General features: G+C 46.9%; 4 protein-coding genes across 8 annotated transcripts; 1 reads left to right on the top strand and 3 right to left on the bottom strand.

Moving 5' to 3' along the window:
• Window positions 1–1,945: 1,945 nt before the first annotated feature.
• LOC120671543 (translation initiation factor IF-2-like) lies at window positions 1,946–7,447 on the top strand. The gene is made up of 4 exons (XM_039951917.1): window positions 1,946–3,016; window positions 3,115–3,258; window positions 5,438–5,623; window positions 7,070–7,447. Exons 1-4 carry the CDS (start codon window positions 2,033–2,035, stop codon window positions 7,148–7,150), a joined length of 1,395 nt encoding a protein of 464 aa, XP_039807851.1. The 5' UTR covers window positions 1,946–2,032; the 3' UTR covers window positions 7,151–7,447.
• Window positions 7,448–7,502: 55 nt separating this feature from the next.
• LOC120671544 (protein FAR1-RELATED SEQUENCE 7-like) lies at window positions 7,503–9,496 on the bottom strand. Its single transcript, XM_039951918.1, has 3 exons — window positions 8,851–9,496; window positions 8,397–8,471; window positions 7,503–8,329 (listed from the first exon to the last, which is right to left on the bottom strand). Exons 1-3 carry the CDS (start codon window positions 8,899–8,901, stop codon window positions 7,970–7,972), a joined length of 486 nt encoding a protein of 161 aa, XP_039807852.1. The 5' UTR covers window positions 8,902–9,496; the 3' UTR covers window positions 7,503–7,969.
• A 3,108-nt stretch (window positions 9,497–12,604) lies between these two features.
• LOC120671542 (replication protein A 32 kDa subunit A-like) lies at window positions 12,605–15,387 on the bottom strand. 2 transcript variants are annotated; one of them, XM_039951916.1, is made up of 10 exons: window positions 15,225–15,387; window positions 15,021–15,137; window positions 14,854–14,951; window positions 14,367–14,408; window positions 14,188–14,265; window positions 14,029–14,107; window positions 13,842–13,904; window positions 13,678–13,760; window positions 13,168–13,236; window positions 12,605–13,071 (listed from the first exon to the last, which is right to left on the bottom strand). In XM_039951916.1, the coding sequence occupies exons 1-10, from the start codon at window positions 15,300–15,302 to the stop codon at window positions 12,987–12,989; spliced, it is 792 nt and encodes a 263-aa protein (XP_039807850.1). In that variant the 5' UTR covers window positions 15,303–15,387; the 3' UTR covers window positions 12,605–12,986. The 2 variants fall into 2 exon arrangements, with proteins under 2 accessions (XP_039807850.1, XP_039807848.1); XM_039951914.1 differs by having other exon boundaries at window positions 12,609–13,071; window positions 13,842–13,937.
• Window positions 15,388–15,715: 328 nt separating this feature from the next.
• Window positions 15,716–20,476, bottom strand: LOC120671539 (vacuolar-sorting receptor 6-like). Of its 4 annotated transcripts, none has more exons than XM_039951913.1 (12): window positions 19,729–20,473; window positions 18,402–18,897; window positions 18,085–18,302; window positions 17,914–18,002; window positions 17,642–17,711; window positions 17,461–17,544; window positions 17,098–17,339; window positions 16,935–16,998; window positions 16,688–16,816; window positions 16,492–16,595; window positions 16,291–16,401; window positions 15,716–16,191 (listed from the first exon to the last, which is right to left on the bottom strand). In XM_039951913.1, exons 1-11 carry the CDS (start codon window positions 20,021–20,023, stop codon window positions 16,291–16,293), a joined length of 1,902 nt encoding a protein of 633 aa, XP_039807847.1. In that variant the 5' UTR covers window positions 20,024–20,473; the 3' UTR covers window positions 15,716–16,191. The 4 variants fall into 4 exon arrangements, with proteins under 4 accessions (XP_039807847.1, XP_039807846.1, XP_039807845.1 ...); XM_039951912.1 differs by having other exon boundaries at window positions 16,295–16,401; window positions 19,729–20,471; XM_039951911.1 differs by having other exon boundaries at window positions 16,295–16,595; window positions 19,729–20,476.
• Between the last annotated feature and the right edge of the window lie 3,113 nt (window positions 20,477–23,589).

Below are 23,589 nucleotides of genomic sequence, written 5' to 3'. Positions count from 1 at the left end.
AGCCGTACTAGCTGCTGCTTTCGTACGTGCCAGATCAGGCCAAGCATGGGGCCTGCTAGCTTGGCGCGCGGCTACATGTTTACCAAGCAAGGCAATGAGCAAACAAAGCTCAGTTCATACGAATGATACGATGCGTGCGAGAGAGCTGAACATGTCAGCACGCACACAGTGCCAGGGTTTGCTCGCCGGCGTTGCTTGCCTCAGCTTTCGCCCCGAGATGTGAGGAAGAGATCGAGAAAAGCCGGTCGGCCGGGGGGTCGTCGGAGAGAAGGCGCGGGAAGAGATCGAGAAAAGCCGGTCGGCCGGGGGGTCGTCGGAGAGAAGGCGCGGCGCTGCGCTTTTACCCTTTTCGCCGGAGCACGTCACGCGGTGCGCTTTCAGCGTGGGAGCTGCCTCCGGTTCGATCTGCTCCGCCGACGGCCACCGCTTTGGGACGGCGGCGGCGTGCAGCCCACGGCTGGAATGTCTCACGACGGCGTGGTCTGGCGGCGCGGGTGTCGGCGCAGCGCGTCTCTCGGCATCGCGGCCTACCCCAGAGTCCACCAGGCCGAGCCCGTGCGGCGCAGCAGGCCCACGCGGCCTGCTGTGCTTACTTTACTGGGCTAGAATTAGCTGCGCCAAACTGGGCCAAAAACTCGTCTCGGGTGGAAGCTGAACGGTCCGGTCCGGTCCTTATCTGTCATCTCAAATCACGGCGTGGCATCCTCTCAAAAAAAAAATTGAGTGTGAATTTTGTCATAGACTTGTAAATTTTGTAATCCAGTTTAGAAATTTGAGACGAAATTCCCAACCGTAGATCATGGCTGATTTTTTTTTATATGAGATCATTTGCCTTGTGACTTTTAAATTTTGCAATCCGGTTTTGAAATTTGAGACGAAATTGCCAACCGTAGATCATGACCGATTGGGGGGCCGTACCCGATCTAGATATGCTAATGGTTTGGGTTGAAATGGATTTAATAGATTGGATTTTAATATGGATTGCGTTTGGGTGGATTCAAATGGGTTGTATTAGCTAATGGAGTGGGGTGGGGTGGGGTGGGTTCTATATAAATATGGATTGAAGTAGAATGAGGTGGGCTGAAATGGATTCTTTATGCAAAACAGTATGACTATATATAAATACCGGTCATGTAAGAGCCGGATTCTAGAAATAAAACATCGCGTTCACTTTATAAAATTTTATCGAAACTGGCTGAAATTTGTTGTATATGACTCAGTATGACTAGAACTCTGTACAAAGCAGCGTGGCTAGAATTATACGTGGGTCCCACATCAAGAGCCGGACCCTAGAAATAAAATCTCGCGTTCACACTATAAACTTTTATCGAAATTAACTGAAATTTATTTTAAATGACTCATTATGACTAGAAGCTACTTTGTGCAAAGCAGCGTGGCTAGAATTACATGTGGATCCCACATCAAGAGCCGGACCCTAGAAATAAAATCTCGCGTTCACACTATAAAATTTTATCAAAATTGACTAAAATTTGGTGTAGATGACTCAGTATGACTAGGAGCTACTCTGTGCAAAGCAGCATGGCTAGAATTACATGTGCGTCCCACGTCAAGAGCCGGACCCTAGAAATAAAATCTCGTGTTGACACTATAAAATTTTATCGAAATTAACCAAAATTTATTGGAGATGGCTCAGTATAACTGACAGCTACTCTGTGCAAAATGGTGTGATAAAATCTACACTATATTTTTTTTTGAGAAATATGTTCTTATTGTGTTGTAACCATAGTGTGGCTAATAGTTTATTATATCATGAGCTGAAATATTTGGGTTGGATTGGTTGGTGGTGGTGGTGGTTTGGAGTGGTGTGAGTAATATTAATTTTTCTAATAAAAATGAATTGGTGTGAGTTTAGTTTGGTTTCCAACCCATTTGCATTTGCAGGAGTCCCGATCCAACGGCCGGACAGCCGCAGGCTGCATCTCCCCAGCCCACCATTCCTTTCGCCGAACAGGCTGGGCGGCCCAACCCTAGTGCTCTGCTGCATCCCCGCGCTAAACCCATCACCGCCACCATGCGAGGGGTCGGCGCCGCCGCCGCCGCCGCCAGGCGGCACACTACCCTCTCCTCCTCCTACGCCCCCGCCTTCTCCTCCTTCTCCGGCATCGGCGGCGGGGACGGAGGTTTCGGACGCGGGCGCGGGCGCGGGCGCGGCCTGCCGCCCTCCGGCCCGCCGCGCGCTCCCGGTAGGCCCATTTCCGACGACGACGGCGCGGATCCCTTCTCCGCCGCCACACCCGTCGGCCGCGGCCGCGGGGAGCCCGTCGCTCCCTCTTCCCCCAACATCCCATCCTTCGCCGCGTTCTCTGGCGTCGGCCGCGGCCGCGGATCGCCGCTGCCGCCCACCGAGCCCGAGGATGCCCCCAAGCAGCCGACCTTCACCAAGCGCTTCGACGACGCCCCTCCGCGCCGCGATCCGGAGCCGCCGAGCCCCGAGGCCTCGTCCTCGTCCTCTTCCGCGCCGCCGCTGCCGCGCGCGCTCCCGTTCACCGGCGCCGGCCGCGGCGTGCCGCGGATGCAGCAGCCGCCGGTGGATAAGCCTCCGGAGGAGAACCGCTTCATCCGCCGCCGCGAGGCTGCGAAGCAGGCGGCCGCCGGCCCGCCCTCGGCTCCCGGCCCGCAGCAACCCAAGTTGTCGGGTCCGGAAGCCGTGAAGCGCGCATTGGAGCTCCTGGGAGGCGGCGGCGGAGGCCGCGGCGGCCGCAGTGACGAAGATGGCGGAGGGCGCGGTGGCGGGGGCCGCAGCTTCCGTGGCCGCGGCGGCCGCGGTCGCGGGATGAGGAGGGGGGGCCGCACGCGCGACGATGGCCGCTCTGTTGATGTGGGTGATCGGCAAGCGATCTACTTGGGGGACAACGCCGATGGCGAGAGGCTAGAGAAGAAGCTTGGCGAGGACAAGATGAAGATTCTGGAGCAAGCGTTTATGGAGGCGGCAGATAGTGCGCTGCCACATCCTATCGAGGATGCGTACCTCGATGCTTGTCACACAAACAACATGGTGCGTGTGGCCCAGCAGTGGATTTTACCGAGTTTTCCAATCTGGATGTGCTTGCGCTCTTCCTTATTGCTTTTGTTGCTGTGGGTTTGTGCGTGCAGATCGAGTTTGAACCACAGTACCATGTGAATTTTGCTAATCCTGATATTGATGAGAAACCACCAATGTCATTGGAGGAGATGCTTCAGAAGGTGAAGCCCTTCATAGTTGCGTATGAGGGCATCCAGAACCAGGAAGAATGGGAGGTAATTTCTTGAACTGGCCTTGCAGAGTATTATGTTTCTCCTTGAAAATTGTTTGTGCTGGTATATATATACTTATTTTTGCTGCTCAAGTAGGGGTGCCATAGACAATTTATGATCTTCATCGTGCGGGCATATAGCACATCTTAACTGCCCGCGCAGGAATGCTTTCTTTTCAGGACAATGCACACCATTATGCTATGTCTCTGCAGTTTTAGTACAAAAAATGGATGTACAGTTGATAATATTACATGGTAGTCACCTGCTTGAAGCTTGATAAAGGACACACAGACATTTACTACAGCCACAATTCTACTCTCAGTTTACAAATGCCTTGTCGGATGTGTCTAGTTATACTTAAGTGACTTGACAACTATTGTATCAGTATACATAAAGTTATCCAGATCGGTCTCATGATATTAGGATTTTTGCCATTCAAATATACTTATATAACTTAAATTACTCCAGCAGGTATTACAGATTAATTTTATTACCTGTTTGCACATTGGCCCTGTTTGGTTTCTACTGTAACGTCCTAGAATGCGTCTTCTAGGCTCCGCATGAAGTACAAAATGAGGTCCATTTGCAAAACCTCTTTAAGGATGGGTGTAATTTTTCGCGACGAATCTAATGATGGTTTTTAATTGATGATTGACTACAGTGATGCTACAGTAACCATCCTCTAATCACGCGGTCAAAGTCCTCATTAGATTCTTCAGGGTTCCTAGCGCAGGGGTTGTGGAGTTGGTTTTGTAAATTGCCTTTATTTGACACCCATAATTAGCGGTCAAAGTGTTGTTCTAGACTGTTCTAGAAACAACCAAACAGTTCTTTTAACATTTAGTTTACTGTTGAAACCTGGAGTCGATGTATCGCCGATACTTCAGATGGGCTGCTATACCCGTTTTGGATATGGCAGGACTTGACAATATGTGTATAGGAAGTATCAAAAAGTGCGATTGGAAAATAAAAAATTAATTCCTGATATGCCTTCTGGTATTTGCTGATACCTCAAGTCGATACGCTTCCTGTCCATGAGACGAGTAACAGGGAGACTGAGAATTTGGGAGAACCTGGAGAGGTGGGGGCAGGGTCTGAGGAGCACAGACATATGAGTACTAGAGATATGAGGAGATTATGGTTACCCATTTTCCTAGTCAGTGGTGTGAAATAGTGGCTGGTTAGATGATTGGAAAAAGTGATTAGGGTGTCCTTAGGTGGGCTGAGTGGGCCAGCAGTCCAGCACATGGAAACCCATCTCATGTTCTCTTTTCCTTCCTGCTCCCTGTATCTTGCAATTGATACGTATTCAGCACGAGTATTTCAATATTTTAGTTGTTGCAGTGCTCGCTACTCACTAGCTGCTTGCTTATTAGCTCCAGCCTTCAATTTTGTATTCTTATACTTGCCGTATTGGTGTATCCTTGTTTTAGACCCCTGTTCCGCTAGGCGCTAGTCAGATTCTAGGCGCTGACCCTCAGCCTAGCGCCTAGTCGGGAGTAATCGCGCCTAGGCGCTGCTAGGCCGTTTTCTAGGCGATGAATAATACATGTATAAATACTTAAAAGAAAAGAAAAAAAAAGATATGAGTGGTCATGAAAAGGGAGAAAAAGGAAAAAAGGCCCATTTGAAGGCCCAACTCTCCCTCAGACCTTCTCCCGCATCCTTTCTGCTTCTCTCGTATCTCTCCCGCACGCGCTCGCTGCCGCCAGCATATGCCCGCACCCTCCGCCCGACGCGCCCGCCGCTGCCCGCGCCTGTGCCCGCCGCCGCCGGAAAAAGCCCGTGCGAGCGCCGGCAACCTCCGCCGGATGCTTCTCCACCCCCACCGGCGCCGCCGACGAGCTGCGCCCGCCTAGGGGTCCGCCTACCCCCCTAGGCCAGGCGACGGGCCTCGCCTCGCGATTAATCGTGTGGAATCGCGCCTAGGCGAGCGCCTAGCGGAACAGGGTTTTAGACAAATGCTGTATTGCTGTACCTGTATCTATATTGGTGTATCACATGATGGTGAAACATAGCCTTAGCCTGGAGTCTTGACAGCATCATATTCACATGGCGTGTCATTTCATCAGATTAGTATACCAACCAGCACATATAAATTAATGGTTGTACTAAGCTTGCTGCTATGAGTTTTTTAATTACCATTTTAACTGTTCTAATATAATATTTGTGTCCCTATCAGGAAGCTGTGAAAGATGTAATGGCTAGAGCACCCCATATGAAAGAGCTCATAGATATGTACAGTGGCCCTGATGTTGTTACTGCAAAACAACAAGAAGAGGAGCTTCAAAGAGTTGCAAATACTCTCCCTGAAAACATCCCTTCTTCAGTAAAGCGGTTTACTGACAAAACTCTTCTCTCTCTTAAGGTTTGTGTTATGACAACTTATGCTCTGAACATTATTCATAGTAGTGGTGGTTCAATCTTACATGAATTCATTTTGTGCTGTGGTGATGAAAGAAACATGATTTATGTCTCACTTGGCAATTTTACTATTTTACCATCTGTTCTCAGGTTTATTTAAAAAAAATATAGTCTCTTGAAGTTCCACTACAAGAAAATTACCTTTGTTTTGTTTTTATATATCTTTCACAATATGTTAAACGTTTCCCCTGTTTTGAGTATCATAGATATCAATCAGTCTAGTGGTCATGTGCACTGGTTATCAAACATATTACTTATAACATGTAACTATATCATGGCCAGGTTTTTTTTTACCGGTCGGTGGGCTCAAACCGCCGTCCACCGGTAGCGGTTTACCGGACCGGTTTGACCGGTTACCGGTTAAAACCGGTCAAATTCAAAATCAAATTCAAAATCGCATGTTCAACCGGTTCCGATCGGCTTACCGACCGGTTTGACTGGTTACCGGTGTTTTAACTAAAAATTCCGACAATTTTAAAGTGGTTCCCCGGTGTGAAATAAATGAAAATTTTGGCATGAGCTATGCACATATTAATGTAAAAGACCACACCAAAGCAACAATGAATACTTATGCATACAAATACAATAGTAATAAGCGTGCATACAAATACCGTAGTCATAAGCGTGCATACAAATACCATAGTCATAATCGTGCATACACTGATACATATCAATAAAAGTTCAACGTAGGAATGGGAAGACCCACATTTGGGACGCGGTTTGGTATTCGGCGGTGGACATCACAGCGATACCTCGCACTCTAAGCAGCTCAGCCTTGTAGTGTTGCTAAGTTTGGCCCGTCTACGCCGATGTTCTCCCATTCATGAACTAACATAGTGTAAAAATGAGGGTCTTCACATTCGTACACCCATCTCGTCGGTGGCTGCATGTTGATGTCAGGTATACTTTTGTATGCACATTTTTTTTTGTTTAACTTCAAATGCTCGCAAAGTATACTAAATGAATGAATATTTGAAAAAATTTGACACTATTAGATTCGTCGCAACTTGAAGTATTTTTAGGAATTTTTTGGGAATTTTTCATTTTTTGGAATTCAAATTTGAATTTTGAATTTGGCCCGGTTTGAAACCGGCCGGAACCGGAACTGGCCCGGACTGGTTTGACCGGTTACCGGTCAAACCGGACCGGTTCCGGTCGGTAGTTTTAACCCTGATCATGGCATGCCGTCACATAGATATACAACTAACAGGTAATGTGATTGCAAATGTTCAAATCTATCTTGAACTGTTGATGCTTGTCTTCTTCAACAGTATAATATGATAGTTTCCTACTGATCGCTACTCTCCTTGTCTTCTTCCTTCAAATATAAGATAATTGATATTGGATGTGATGAGTTTCCTTATTCTTTTACTTTTTCTGTGTGTTGCAGAACAATCCTGGCTGGGGTTTTGACAAGAAATGTCAATTCATGGACAAGTTCACTCGCATGGTTTCAGAGCAATACAAGTAGAAAGTTCTCTTATACTCTGTTGTATTAACCATCTTATTTAGCCCGCAAGGAGATTCGAAGGGCATTTTTCTTTTTGTTAAGAGAAGATGTGTTTTTCTCTTTTGCTGGGATGCTAGTTTGATAAATAAATTTGCTGTAAACGTAGTAATTTTTTTTGCGAGATTTTCCTCCCAGCCAATTTGGTTCCGCACAAGTGTAAACATCGCTGCCATTTTATTCTGTCATATGAAACTCCTGTCCCTTATCAGGGCTTACATAAGTGCTAACCAAATTATGTTTTTTTGTTGTAATTTGTAATTTGATGTGTGTTTGACCAAAATTTCACAATCCGAATCAATCATATTTAACCTATTTTCTTGTACTATGGGGCACATTTCTGGACAAGTTATTTTCACCACATACAATGCCCAAATATACATGGAGCATTCTGCCTCTGTTCTGGGGAATCATATGGTGAAACTCACATATACCGGTATGGCAGTATCTTATCTCAGCACGGCTTACCTACTGTACAGTGTACATGTATAGCATCTCACACATTCCTTCCCTAATTGTTCCGTGTTCAAACGCCTCTTGATCCGCAAGAGCGACCAGATGCCCTACCTATCTAATCCTCTAGAGCTCGTCTCCGTGCTTGGTACCTAGGTTTGCAGGCCCACCTTTCTCTGCACTGAGCATCCAGAATGCTGCATAAGTGCCAATTGACGCTTTGTGACATGTGAATAATGCACACTTCACTCCACTAGTCACTTCTCTGTTTGATTTGATATGCACACTTCACTCCACTAGTCACTTCTCTGTTTGATTTGATTAAATGCCTCATCCTTGGGGAGACCAAATCATGGGTGTGCCCGGAGATGAACTTGGCGACCACATACTTGGCGACCACCTCTTGAATCCAATCATAGCCTCACAGCCACACCGAGTTATCTTGAACTTCCTTTTAGGCTTCTCATCTTCACCACTTTCTTGCTCTTTCCTCCAGCCTTCCTTTGAAAAAACAAATCGCTTCCAGATGGTTGTGCCATCTGCCTTTTTATATTGTGTCCATTTGCGAACCCCAAATCCCATATGCTTAGCATATGCTCTGTAGAAATCTTCTCCTTGCTCCCAGCTATCGAACACCATACCAATTGTGGGTTGTAAGCCATCCTCGCAATCAGGCTCATATATTGAACCCTGCAAAATAGAAATAAGATTTCATAGTGTATGAAGACTCTAATAAAAACTCTTAAACAGTACTTACATAGAATGGTAAGCTTATTGTTCTTTCTGGTGTTCTAGAGCTCTCTCCGTTACACTCATCTGAACATATTTCAACCTGTAGATAAAAAGTCAAGATCAAAGGACTGATATGATAAAAAAAAACTCTACCCGGGGGAGGAAACGGCCCCACCGTTTTTTCATTAAGAGGAAGCCACACCGGCTTACCCGGGTAGAAAAAACCACCGAACCCTGGCCCATGCCCGAGAGGGCCAAGCCTCGCGGCGAGCACAGCGAGGGTTTTTTTTTACCCCAACAGCCAGAAATTCGCTTCTGGTGAGAATCGAACTCAGGACCTGTTGGGGCGCGACGCTACCGGACCGGGCTAGCCAACTGGCCGCCCGGCCTTTCGCCAAGGACTGATATGATAAATAAACATGATCCATAAGAAATAGAGTACAGATTTACTATAGCATATCTATGAGTGTCATCGTCACCTTCAAGTGAAATTGGTGTAGTGAGCCAGAGCTATGCAAGACTCTTGCCATGGATTCAATGGCACCCAGTTAAACATATATTTTAATTCCAGCACAAGAAATATAAAACCAAATAAATCACAGTAGCAAAGCAATGTAGAACAGGGTCTGGACAGCAGATAGACTCCTTTAGCGTGGTTGGCCGAATTCGTATTTCTGCCAGCTGTGAACGGAACCTTGAAACAGCCCTGCATTTGGTGACTGAATGCCCCTTTTCCAAACAGGTTTGGTCCTCCATTTCGGCATGGACACAATGTTCTACCCTCTGTCCTTCCAGCTGGTCAGTCGATGCCGACCTGCATTCCTGGTTCCGCTCCTGTTCAGTCCCTGCGACCAACCTAAGAAGGGACTAGGCTCGCTGGTTTTGCTAACCCTTTGGGCCCTATGGCAAGAACGAAACAACAGAATTTTCAGACAAGCAGAGACGCTGATTTCACGTTTCATCATCCTGCTGAAGGAGGAGGTCAGATTGTGGGCTTTTGCAGGGGCCAAGCATCTCGGCTCCCTTGTTGATCCTTTTTTTGCGTGAGTAATCTGTTAATAGTTCTGACCTTCCAAGCACTCTGACTTGTAAACTCTCTCTTCTCCTTATTAATAAAAACTGGACAAAGCTGTCCAGGTCTTTCAAAAAAAAAAAGCAAAGCAATGTACATAAAAAGATGGTCATTAACAACAAGTTCTTTTTCTCCTGGAACTAGTAAAATCACCAATTCGTCATTGGAGGTGGTGGTGTTAAAGAATTCGTGATTGCTTGATTGTTTAGGAATATGCAAGGTTTAATCATTTCCAAATCTCGGGAGAATGATCTCAGAATAAGTTGGACAACAACCTGCAAGCATTAGCGTATCTATTGTATGAAGCTCGGGTGGTCCAAGTCCGATGGGGCAAGTTTTTTGAATGTCACACATATTTCTAAAAGAGATGAAATGTATCCATCTTTCTTCATATTTCACCAACTCTGAAATCAAATGCTAAAATCACACACATACACACGATAATTCACGAATTTGACACAATCCTACAACTTCTGCCTGGCTGCGAATGTGGAACCCACCAAAAACAAGTCACAAGTTTCTGAAATCAGTGCCTTGCAATGTTGCCTGATCCTTGCTGCACCTCGGCTTGCTGCTGTGCTCTAGCGGTGGGCGTTCCGCCGCTAGCTTCGACTTCAATGGTCCAGCTCGTTGAGCAACCGGTTGACGACACAGCCGGGCTTCATGCCGGCAAGGCGGCCGACCACCATTGTGGATTCCGCGCTCGCATGGCCACGCCTCCCTATCAGCGCCAAGATAGCTCGCTCCCCCCTCCCTAGCTTGCTCCGGGGACCACCGCCAATCTCGGTTGCCAGTCCGGCAGGCCGGCGCCACTGCAGTGTCGTGTGTTGGCTCTGCGTAGCGTCACAGCAGTAGCAATTCGGGCAATTCCTCTCGGACCCGTAGGCTGAGAACAAATGGATTTGATTTTGCACTGTACGTAGCTTCTTGAGGGGCTTCCGTTTGGTCGGTTGGGGAACAAATCGATTGGGGGAAGAAGACAAGTGAGATACAAACTTGGACTAAAATGCACTCTAATTAAGTATATATACTAAAGGGCCAAGATTTGAGGCCTCCTCATGAGTCGTGGCCCCACGTGGGGGCCCGAGCACTGTTCATGTGGGTCCCACATACTATTCACGTGGGACTCACGTGGGGCCCACGTACTATTCAGGCGGGACCCACGTGGGGCCCACGTACTATTCAGGCGGGGCCCACGTGGGGCCCACGATTCTATTAAGTTAGTCTCTTTATCTTAAAAAATATTTTTCTTTCATTATTTGATAATACAAAATATATTTAACTACTTCCTACGTACAAAAATAATAACTAAACTTTGTATACTACATTTACATGTGATAGTTGTACTACTTCTTGGGTTTTGATTTCCCTCCGTAAATCTACAAAATATAATTAAAATGTTCATTCATTTCTAATCTTACTTTTTTTCTACTAAAGTAATTAAACTATACCTACTGACATAAAAAAAATTCATAAGGAAAAATTACCTGTACCTCTATACTACAATGTTTGAGATTGTCGCGCTCTCAGACACAAAACTACTATGCCGCTTTACTGTAATTTTTAGATCTAACTCAATACATCGATAAGATGTTGCTTCGAACATAATAACGAATAATATCTTTCTATTAATATTTTATGTCCACGTTTTTGGTATAGGCGCGCGTAGCATGCCAACCTGACTAGTTTTTATTGAGGGGGCTGCATACATAATAGCACTTAATTATTCTTCCACCGCCATCTTGTCCATCCGTTATCCATCCAGCGGCTCCGGACGTGACGGAGCAAAGAGCATGTGAGATGTTAGGAGCACCGGATACGTTTTCTCTCATTATGTAACTCCACCGCATATCTGAACCCACCATGGAATAGCTTTTGGCTTTAAAAAGGTCCATCAACATATTCAGGTGGGGTATCCCCCACCCCAACACCAACACCAACACCCCCGCCCCGATTGACCCAAAAAGTAAACCCACCAGCAAGGACCAGTCTTTAAGGATGGGTCCCACAATAAGCTGCCCATTGTTTAATGTCCACCGTCACAATAGTAAGCCGTGTTTAGTTCCACATGCAAAATTTTTTGCGTTGGAATCTTATTAATTTGAAGTACTAAATGAAGTCTATTTATAAATTTTTTTGCACAGATGAGTTGTAAATCGCGAGACGAATCTAATGATGCTAATCAATAATTAGCAGATGGTTACTGTAGCATCGCTGTTGCAAATCATGGATTAAGTAGGTTCATTAGATTCATCTCGCAATTTACAGTCTATCCATGCAAAAAGTTTTGTAAATAGACTTCATTTAGTACTCCATGCATGTGTTGAAATATTCGATGTGATGTTTTTTTGTGTTTACGGGGTTTATGGGGTGTGATCTAAACAGAGCCTAAACGACCGGGTGGTAATTAATGCGGGTCCCATGGGAAAAAATAATTCACATTGTTGACGGGTAATTAATGCGGGTCCCATGGGAAAAAATAATTCACATTGTTGACGTGCGAGAGACTTCCGATCCCCACACTGTACTTTTATATTCAACAGACAGTGATTTTTTAAAAATAATGTATTTTATTTACTTGTGGACGGTCCATATGCATAAGGACTACTTTAGCCAAAAATCTATAATGACTATTTGGGCAATGTATATGGCCAATCCTCAAGGAGGCATTTATTACATAATGACCACTTTTTGAGCACATTGTGAATGCCATCACTTGGTTGCTAATAATTGTATTAATCGAGCGAGAGCGAGCTGTGTGATCTAGCTAGCAATTACGTGGCTCTGGGTTATTCCTATAATTACACCGTCCTGGTATGAATGAACATTCATTTTTTTTCAACTTTCTAGAAGTTTAGAGATGAGAAATTTGGATTTTTGACGCTCCAAATATGTGGCTTTGCAAATTTAACAATCCACATGGTTCACACATTGATTTACTTACCATTTTAGCTCTTTTATGGATTTTATTTCCCTTTTTCCGTTTATTGGCTTGTGTATATGCGATGTGTACTGCTTTGATAAACTCATCTGCAGTTCTGATTCATCACACCGTTGGGCGCAGCAGGCACCAGCACAGCACAGGCTGTTGCTCTCCAGTCTTGTTGGTCCTTTGAGTTCACCAATCACCAATGAATTTCATCAACACGAATAACCGGAAGTACATGCACATAATGAGGCTATGATTTGATTTTGAATGCATCACCACATACAAAAACACTCGGATATGATTTGACACAGATGAGGCTAGGATTTTGCCACTCATCTTCACCGTCGCAACTGCATCAGACGATGCAAAGAAATTAACCGAGACACAACAACACGATATCTCCACACACAGTACATATAGGATCAACTTATCTTAGGGTTAACACCATCAAATGGTCTTTTCTCAACAGCACCCTTTCCTTTCCTAACTTAGTACGACAAGGTGGAATCAGGTTTGTGAAACCATGGATAGTCAGCAACGCCCCCTCTAGGATAATCTGACTTGCAAGCAGCCAGCTAGGGTACTGATAAACATGCTTGATTTTGCTTGCAACTTCAGTCGGTCAAAGCTGACTTGAAGTGAAAATCATCAATGGTTGAGTAAATATGCCCAACATCCACATTGTAAACAATAGCTTCCCTGCATAACAACACAATCCGCATTCATATTAACCACTGAGAATACTCCTCTCTATCCTTTTTGCGAGTTAGTGAAAAAGAAGATAAAGAGTTCTACTTGATCTTCTCCTCTGGCAATTTGAGCCGCTTGACTACCTCATCGATGTGCACCCCATGCTCACTCTCACTGTCAATGGTACAGTTATAAACAATGATGAGCAATTAGATTGACAACACATTGCACAAGTGAACCTTCTATTAGTCAAGTGAAAAAGTAAATGCTAAACTTAGGACAGGTGACAGGGCATCATATTTTCATAGGAAACCAATTAACATAAGAAAAGGATGACTAAGCATTAAAACTTTGCTTAACGCAATAATCTATTGGAGAGGCTGGACAAAATTCATTTCGTACAGGTCATGTATTTCGTAACAACAAATACACTTAATTGAAAAAGTAAATGTTACACTTTGGACAAGTAATGGGACATCATAATTTGATACGAAACAAATCAATAAGGAAAAAAGGATGAGAAAGCATAAAAGCTTCAGTTAATGCCATTTATTGAACAGGTTGAACTGTACATTTCTTACAAGGCAAAGTGAGGGCAAAGGATGTGCAACTTACATGTTTGCTGGTTCACGGAAAATATTCAGCACGTGTGTGTTCAAATCAGTGTCATTTCCATTTGCTCCACTGGTCATGGGTGCCTGCATGAATCATTAAGGCATGATGATATCTGAAAGAGTTTTGATTAAGTGATCAGTTCAGTAACTCCAATTGCAACTTACGGGATTGGATTTCAAAGATGTTGGTGTGCTTGATTCACTGAACCCATTTGAGACAGACACTCCCATTGAAGAACTGGTTCGTGCGGGACTGCCAACCTATTGATGTAAACAGGAGCCTCATAACACACAGCCACAAGATAATATCATGGGAGTATTTCAAGGAGCTTAGCACAATTCAGTGTGATACCTTAGATTTAGTGTTCTCTATATGCATCCGAACACACTGAATGAAATGCAGCATAACCTCATTGAAATCAGTTACAGGCCTGAAATAAAATCCATATGTTTATTTGTATGCTGCATTGCAAGAGTCATTCAGCTCAAATGAATTTACTGCCAAGGATACCTGATTGAGAAAGCAGTGGCACGCTTTCGCTCTTGAAGTCCCTTGATGCTACCAATGACAGAGATGTACATACCATTCCTGATAAGCAGGTTGAAAGAGAGTAAAAGGTGATGACTTCCAGAAAAGGGAAGATAGTGAAATGCTTTAGGAACAACGGAAAGCCTATAGCTTATACTTACTGAATAGCAGCAGTTTCAGAAGAATCGGAAGCATCATTCACCCTGTGAGCAGGAACAGGTACCATTCACTACCATGTGATAATTAACTATGTGCAAGGAAATCTGTTACTAAATTGGCTAACTGCAGATATAATGAACATGATAAGCCAGGGCATTCGTTGTGTTGAATCAATCAGTGTTTACATATGGAAAGTCTGTAGGTCCTTACTGTTGCTAAAAGTGGCGTTTAATTATCAAGTAACAAATGGCTACGATTTGGACATTGCAGGGGATCAACATATGAGTGCCTCAATTCTGACGACAGCTAGCAGTATGCTACTAAAAAGTACTCCTGCTTAGTATCGATCAATGCAATGCAATTACAGGAGAAAAGACATAGTATTTTTTTCTTACAAAAAAGTGTTTTTTTTCTTTTGTTAAAGTGGAGGAAAAAAAAGATTGGAATGTAGAGCAGCAGGTGATAATCAATTCATGGAAATGGTGTGACCATCTAATGAAATCGAGGCGGCCTGTGCCGTCGTCGAGCGTGAACGACACATCGGTGGTCCTCTCCGCCTTGCCGTTGACCATCCCCACAAGTCTAATCTGCAAAAACCCCCGAATTAACCGCCGGAAGAGGGCAAACAGAAACGAGCGAAAGAGAAGGCGCAGTACATTAGCCGTCTCGACGCCGTCGACGACGAAGGGGGCGCCCTTGTCGCCGTTGGCAGATTGGTGCGCGTCGGCGATCTGCTTGACGGTGAGCGGCGTGGTGCTGGACGCGCCCCGCATCTGCAGATCCAATCATCCAACACAAGCAGTGACAGTCAGGTCGGGGGGAACACGCATGAGGCAGGCAGCGGTTGAGGTTGAGAGGACCTTGGACGGTGCGGTGGCATCGGCGGCGGCATTCTGGGACTGGGAGAACTGCGACGGAGAGAAGTCGGGTTGGCTCATGGCTTGGTGCCTTGCTTCTCCTTGGTGGGATTGGGATGGAAGCGGAGGCAACAACGGCGAGTCGGCGAGGGAGCAAGTAATTACATAGGCGGCCAGGCGGGAGAAAGCCAAGGGGCGGGAAACGAGTCCTTGCTTCCCGCCATTTCCACATCCGCTGACAGGCGGGGCCCGCTTGCTGCTCAGCTGTTACTGGTAGTCGTACCGCTACTGGCCTTGTTCCACCCGCACTTTAACCGCTAATTAGGAGTGTGATGGATGGTTACTCTGGTCTTGTTTGGTTTCTCCCTGAAATGGACTAAAACGCACTTTGACCGCTAATTAGGAGTGTAGAAAATGGTTATTGTAGCATTATTGTAGCCAATCATCAATTAATTACCATCATTAGATTTGTCGTGAAAAATTACATCAATCTCTGAAGAGGTGTTGCAAATAGATTTTATTTAGTACTTCATGCGGAGCCTAGAAGATACATTCTATGACGCATCTATAAAACCAAACGGGGCAGTACATATACCGGTATGGCAGTATCGTGAGCACGGCTTACCTACTGTACAATGTACATGTATAGCTCACACATTCCTTCCCTAATTGTTCCGTGTACAAACACCTCTTGATCCGCAAGAGCGACCAATGCCTACCTATCTAATCCTCTAGAGCTCATCTCCGTGCTCGGTACAAACTGTTATCTTTCTTCTACAGTTCTACGCTATACAAAAGTGAAGTAAAAACCGTCGAAATCACAGCAAATCATCTGTCGAGTATGGCCACAAATAGTGCGTGCAGGTCGGTCGACAGAGCAAGCATCTCCATGCATTCATTCAGGAAACCTACTTCTCACTGTCCAAACTCCCCATCCAAGCGTTTCAAGCAACCACACCATTTTCAGTGCCTGAAAAATGCATCTCTGAATCAGAATAATATTTTTGAATAATTGAATCAGAAGAATTCACGTCTGTCAGACTGAACTTTGTTGGGGAGTGAAGTTTACCTACCTCAGAGCTTCTGAATCGTGCTGCCTCAGCGGCTGGTTCTCGTTGTTCTGGTTGTCCAGCGGCATGTACTGGGACATGATGGACATGATCTCCGAGTCCATGTACGACTGCAAGACAGAAACGCCGATGAGCTCTCGTTTCCAGTCACTATCTCTGCTCGCCCTGAACCGCCATAGATCTGGGAACAGGGGACTCACCCTGAGCCTGTACTTGTAGAAGACGTATCCGGCGATCCCGACGCCGGCGACGCACGCCACGGCGACGAGGGTGATGAACCAGCCGAGCTTCGACATGCTGTTGGCTGCGCGACATGTCCAAGAACCAAAAAAAAAGTCCGTAACCGTCGAATTGGCAGGTGCTAGTGCTGATTACTGACGAAGCTGGTTGCATTACCTATGCAGACGTCCTCGCCCCGGATGTAGAGCTGATTGCCCTTGCACGTGCACTCGTAGTTGCCCCAGGTGTTCTTGCAGTGGCAGTCCGGGCAGGTGCACGCCAGCTTCTCGCTGCACTCGTTCAGGTCTGGAGATGGAGGAGGAGCAGATCGAGAAGACATGGATGGATCAGATACTGCCTCGATCGATCAGTTGAACGATTCAGAATTTCAGGCTCAGCATGGTGAACCAAGAACCAAACCAACCTTCGCATTTGTGGCCGTCGCCATGGAACCCCGGCGGGCACCGGCACCCGGACAGCGCGGTCTCCTTCAATCGCCGGCGAGCGTGAGGTTAGCGACCGGCCATTGCCGGAGAAAATCAGGCAGCGAATGGGAGCGGGCAGAGGAGGGTGTTACGGCAGCATACCGAGCAGGCGGAGAAGGTCTGGTGCCCTCTCGTCTCCGACCAGCACCCGCCGTTGTTGAGGGCGCACCTGCCCGGCCCGACCGCCTGGCAGTCGGTGTAGCCGTCGCCCTCGTAGCGGACGCCGTTGACGACGGGGCACTCGCAGACGCGGCCGCGGTACGTGTCCCGGCAGGCCGTGACGTTGGTGGCCTCGTCGCGCCAGCACCCGCCGTTCCTGTGCAGGCACTGGTTCGTCTCGATATCTGCAGACGCAGAGGCAGGGATCTCGTCAGGGTAGGGATTTCGTCAGGTATTTTGGCTTCTTGATCGACGAACAGCTTGAGTAAGGAATCAGAAGAGGGTCCGGTGATCCGGTCGTCGTACCGGGGCTGAGGCAGACCCGGGGCTCCGTCCCCTCCTTGAAGCCGGCGCACACGGCCTTGAGCACCGCCGTCCGCTCCAGCTTCCCTGCAAATTGAAAACCGTGTCATCTCATTGCAGACAGCCCTCGAGGGATGCAAATGTTTGCAACGACGACGCAGATGTCGCAGCAGCCGGCACCGACCTCTGTACTGAACGTTGTTGATGACCAGGGTGGGGAGGATGGTCACGTCGCCGCGCGATCCGCTGCCGATCTGAAACATTGCAGCATCATGTGACCATGAGGTCTGTCAGATTCAGGCCTGAAGATTCAGTGCTAGAGAGAGAGAGAGAGAGAGAGAGAGAGAGAGAGAGAGAGAGAGAGAGAGAGAGAGAGAGAGAGAGAGAGAGAGAGACTGTCTCTTGCTCAAGGAATTGTGAATCCCGGGACAGGAAAGGAAGATCGCCGCGACGAACCTGGTCTTCCTGCTCCTTGGACAGCACGGCGTTCTCGGCGTCGGCCTCGGGGTCGCCCATGCACTCGAGCACCTTCTTCAGATCCAACCCTGGTTGGTTCCCATTCCACCACGTTATTCGCTAGCACGATCAGGAACTCGGTGCTGCCGCTGGCAGGCAGAATAAACTCACCGAGCGCGGTGACGACGTCCTCGGCGCAGGTCTTGCTGTACTTCTTCTCCTTCATGGAGCACCGGATCTTGTAGTCCATGACGTAGTCCCACCACGTCCACGGCCGGCCGCTCTCGTTGGCGACGCGGTGCACGCACAGCTGCCGCAGGTTCTCCACCACCACGTCCTTGCCGTCGTACCCCGCCCCGAAGTCCTGCTCCGGGTCCGGCGCGCAGTACCTGCCACTCACCCACCATCGCCGCCGCCGATCAGCCACCGACGCAACGCAAGCTCTCGCCGCCGCCGGCGCGTTCTCGCAGCCTGGAGAGCGCACGCACCTGCCGTGGTTGATGCACTGGGACTTGCACTGCTGCGTGAGCCGGAATGCCTCGGGGCAGTACCAGGTGATGTAGTGCGGCGTGAAGCGCGCGTAGCCGCCGCGCTCTAGGAGCTGCGCGTGGCCCCGGAAGCCGCGCACGAACTCCATCTGCTCGTCGCACCGGGCGCCGCACTCGTCGTTGCTGTTGGTCCAGAGCTCGTACTCGACGCGCTCGTCGGGGTGCGGCATCGACTCGCGCCAGTCCAGCTTCACCACCACCTCCTCGCCGTCGCCGTCGCCGTCGCCGGCCACCGTCCGGGTCATCTTCTTCAGGGACTCGCCGAACGCGCGGTTCACCAGCGCCGACGGGATGTTGATCTTGTCGATGTACTCCGTGCCCGGGGACGCCTCCGGGCTGTCCATCGTCAGCAGCTGCTCGTCCACGCTGTCGGCGATCAGCACCGCCGCCGCGCCCGCGCGCTGCGCGTTCCACGCCTTGAGCGCGAAGTAGCATTCTGAATGCACGTCGCGGCACGCGTCAGAAACTCACAACTTGGAACTCAGGCGGCGGCCGGTGAGCCCCGAACAGAGGGTGTTCAAGTGAAGTGATCTCTGTGCAATTATTCCTGATGAAAAAAAAATGCTATTTTGTGCCTCTGACGGAAGCTTCAGCATGGGGAGCCTTTGCTTTGAAAGCAAGGCTGGAGCTGTTTGGTCTCTGCAGCTGCTGTCTTTCGCTTCAAGGGATCAAGGCACACGCCGACACCAACTTGGTTGGTCGGATCAAATGAGATTCAGAACTACTGTTTTTTTTTTGACAGTTCAGAACTACTGTTTATTGCTTCGGTAGTGGGCTTCCATCCCCTGCTTGATGGACTGAATTAGAAAAACCTGATAGCAATCTTTGTGACACCATAGTTGGAGATCAATCGGCATCAAATGATTAAAATACCCTACCACACTTAGATGGCATGCCTACCCCTGACAATAACTCTGACAACCATTCTAAATCATGATCATTATCTAAAACATAGCTTTCCGACAGAAGCAGGCCACCATGAGAATAACTCTAACAGCAAAGCAACCACTGACAATTGACATCAACTATGATATTAACATGAATAATCAGTAAACAAGCTTTGTCAAACAAAAAAAAGCATCATCAATAACCTAACTTCAAAACATGCCGTTTCTTCATATTTTTCATCAGAACTGAATTTCATTAACAAAACCTCCATCTTCAGAATTGACATTGAGATATGTTCGAGGTACTAAAATTTAGCATCTTTTCAAGTGGACTTCCTTTTTTTAAAAAAAGAAAGAAAGAAAAGGAGTGGTGCACGTACCTCCACGATCAAGCAGGAGGATGACCGGGCGGCGGGACTTGGACTTGAATTTGGTGTCGAACTCGGCGCAGCCGGTGGCCTTCTTGTCCGGGTAGATGACGACGCCGGTGAGAGTGCCGCCGTAGTCGGGCACGCCGAAGTTGCCGATGGCCGCGTCGTGGTGGCCCCGGATGTGCTCCGGCGCCAGCACCCGCACGCTGCTCTTCTCCACCACGAACCTGCCGCGCACCGCCACGATCAACCACAGCTGCGCCGCCACAAGGCCCGCGAGCCACGACGCGCGCCTCGCCATCATTGCCTGGCGACCGACCGATCGATCAACCGCCACCGGCCGGCCGCTCCCCCTCCTCTCTCCGGCAACGATCGAGAGGAGGAGGGAAGAAGAGGATCGGAGGAGGAAGAAGAAGAAGCAGACTTGAAGCAAGGAAGTGGCAGCCGAGTTTGGTGGCAACAACAAGAAGCGGGGTTAGGTGGTTGCGAGCGAGAGATGGAGAGAGAAATATATTGCAGCTGGTGATCGTCGCAAGTGCGCAAGAGAGAGAAAGAACGGGTGGATGAGAGAGAAAGACTAGGAGAAGACCTGGAGTTGGGAGGGGGAGATGGCGATGGAGGAGGAGGAGGTTGCTTGAATCGTAGAGAATGGCGTTTGGTCCGGGGGGCAATGGTGTCAACATGTGACGTACAAGAGAAGGCGACAGGGAGAGGGAGGAAGAGGAAGGTGCTTGCGAGAGGGAGCAGCCAACCGCTAGCAGGTGTGAGGCTATAGCTGCACAGACTACTTCAGAGTAGGAGGATGACAGTGACAACTTTTTTTGGAAAACAGGAGGTGGCCACGAAGAGATCAAATCGAATCAGGTGCGAGAGAAGAATCACGAAAGGAGGGAGGAGGAAGACGGAAGATACTGTGGCTTAGAGTGTCTTGGACACTTTTGGCCCTGATATTTTTTCACCTTCTGTTTTCATGAGACCGACCCTGATTTTTTTTTACCTTACCCCTGAAATCTTCATGCCGGCTCAAAAAAAAAATCTTCTTGCTATCTCACCAGTAGCACAAGCTTTAATTTCCATGTCTCTGGATAATCTTGTGCCCCTTTTCTGTTGTGTAGTGTTAAACAATTTAGGGAATAAAAATGGGCAAACTCGTAATATTTGATTTTTCTTTTTCATTTTTTAATCCAAAAAACATGCCCTAAAGATGTACAAACCCCAAGTTCCATGCTATGATTTCTGGTTCATTTGTTAGTGGTACTTATATTTGTACAAATTGTAAATTTCTAGTCAATAAAATTCGTCGTTGATATGGGACAGATTGACCTTTTCTAACCTACGTATATGGGCGGCGCCGGCGGCTATCAATAACCTGCTGTGTGACATGTCACAGTCGTCGCGTCATGCACGCTCAAGACTTTTTTTTTTGGCAATGTTTTAATGACGCTCCATCTCGTAAATGTGGAATATTTTCCAAGATATTTTGGACATGACATTAGCGCCGCATATACACCAAGGTTTTAAATCTCCGGCTATAGCTTCCGCTATCTCCGGCTATAGTTGTTTGAGAGAAATTTAGCTAAGTTTTTTCACGTATAATTTAGCTCTTAGCTACCGCTATAGCCCGCTATAGCTAGCTATAGCCCGTTTTTGGACATTGATAGCTAAAAGGCTTAGCTCGCTATTTAAAACATTGATATACACTCGAACCAAAATTAACAGTTCATGCGCGGCATCACGCAGGCAACAATTAGTTCAGTCTCTGTGAGTTCTCGTTGCAAGCGTGAGCTGCACACATGTTTTTTTTGAACGAACAACACTCGATGAGTGCGTTTCTATTAATATAGAAGAAAAGTACAAAATTATATTCATGGGAGATCATAACCAAACAAGAAAAAGAAAAAAATCATAAAACACAAAACCGGCAGATTAGATTGGAGCATCAAACCATAACGAGCCGTTGCTTGCAAGAAAGATCTCTGAACAGACAAATCAGAGGCAGAGCTAGTACCACCAATGGCCGGTCTGTTTGCGTGCCATGGAAGGGAAAAGCACTTCCAAAACTGAATGATTTCTGAACTGAAAGATTGGATGGAAATTTTTGTAACTAGGAGATACCATGGAAAGTTTACATGTCGTGGTCGTCTTGGTAAATCGATGAGCAGTCGGTTTAAGTCTTTGGTCAGTCGGTCGTCAGTCTTCTCGTGGTGCAGAACACGGCAGGGTCTTGGCTGACCGCGTGTCCGGTTTGAGTCGGTCTCCGTGGACCTAGAAGTCGACGGTTAGCCGTGCTCCTTGGGACATGCCAACTTCTGCCCCGGGGGAACGGCCGGCTCTGGAGCTCTGGAGCGCTTTGGTGGAGCTGAAAATGGACAGGTATCTGTACCGTCCGATCTAGCCGGAACCATCTACCGTCGATGTTGATTAATGCTACAGATGTTGGTGTTTTTTTTAAGACTTTATCAAGACTAGGCGTATAGCACGGCTAGTACTGAAAATTCAAAAATCGTATGTCGTTATATTCTTACTTAAAGATTATACTATTTATTTAACATACATCACCCTGTTTATTATCATAAATTATGTCTTATTGTTGGTTAAATAATTTAAATATGATATACCTATAATAATAATTTGATTTGTTGATTTTTAATAATATTATGCATATAATTATTCTTATTTTCATTTCATTTTGATTGATTGTTGTTAGCTTTAGTTTTTATTAATAGTATATGTTTGTAACTGATATATAGCTAAATGGTATTCTATATTTAATTTTTTACAATGACATTGGTGGGTGATTTTTAATTAGGCACAGGGGTATTTTAAGATAATTTTTTCGTAATGGCAGTGATGGGTAATTTTAATTTTTCTTTTTTTTTCGATTAGTGTGGATATTTCTAAAACTTGAGAGCGAACGTAGAGACTTCGTTTGTTGGCCAAATAATAAGATAATATATTAGAAAAGTTTAACTTAGAAAAACTAAAACCAAGTATATTTTAGGAGCATATATGTAACACACGTTTTTATCATTAACAAATATCTTGGCAAAGTTAGGAGTAGCCAAGGTCAGTGCACGTGTATGGTGTAGCTAGCGCACAGTTCACAATACCCGTGCTCCCCTACATCACCTCAGCGCTCATCACCTCGGCGCTACCGCTACTCCCCAGTGCGCCCTTCCCCTACACCCCGCTCTTTCAGCCCTTTGGATCCAGGATGGACACGCGTCGAGCGTCCAAGCTGAGCAATTCGACACCACTGCATCTTCCCGGGCGGCCGTTGTAACCAACATGGCACCATTTATGCCATTTCGAGTGATTTTGGTGATCGAATGACAACGCAATCAATGTGACTAATATGATTGTTAAGATGATCATTCTCAGGCTTTTAAGATCAAGTGATGACAAAAAGAAAATAGGCGTAGCTAGGAACGAAGGGCCGCCCCTACGGTGGTTCCGCCCTGAAACCTCTTCGGTCCAAAGGATAAAAATTAAAAAGACCGTGAAGAAATCCAAGTCAAAGAAATCAAGACAGAGATACTTCAATAGCACCGGAAGAACCGATGCTATAGGCATCGGTGCATCCGATGGTTGTCGGATAATCCGACGGCCTGGCAATTGGCACAAGTCTGTGCGGCTCTGGACATCAAGTGAAGCACCGGATAAACCGATGGTGTCAAAAGAAGCATCAGTGCATTGGACGTACTGTGTTCCAGAGACGATGCAAGTCGCGCAAGAGCCAAGTCTTCAGCACCGGTTGAACCGGTGAAGCATCGGTGCATACCATCGGTGTAATGACGTCAGCTGCCAGGAGTTCAACGGCTACTTCGGGTTATGAGTGACCGAATGAACCGACGCTACCCTAGCCAGAGG

Source organism: Panicum virgatum, chromosome 4N, assembly GCF_016808335.1.
Source record: "Panicum virgatum strain AP13 chromosome 4N, P.virgatum_v5, whole genome shotgun sequence".
Classification (NCBI taxonomy): Eukaryota; Viridiplantae; Streptophyta; class Magnoliopsida; order Poales; family Poaceae; genus Panicum; species Panicum virgatum.
Note: the sequence above shows the minus strand (reverse complement) of the source record. Positions and strands in the feature narration are given on the sequence as shown.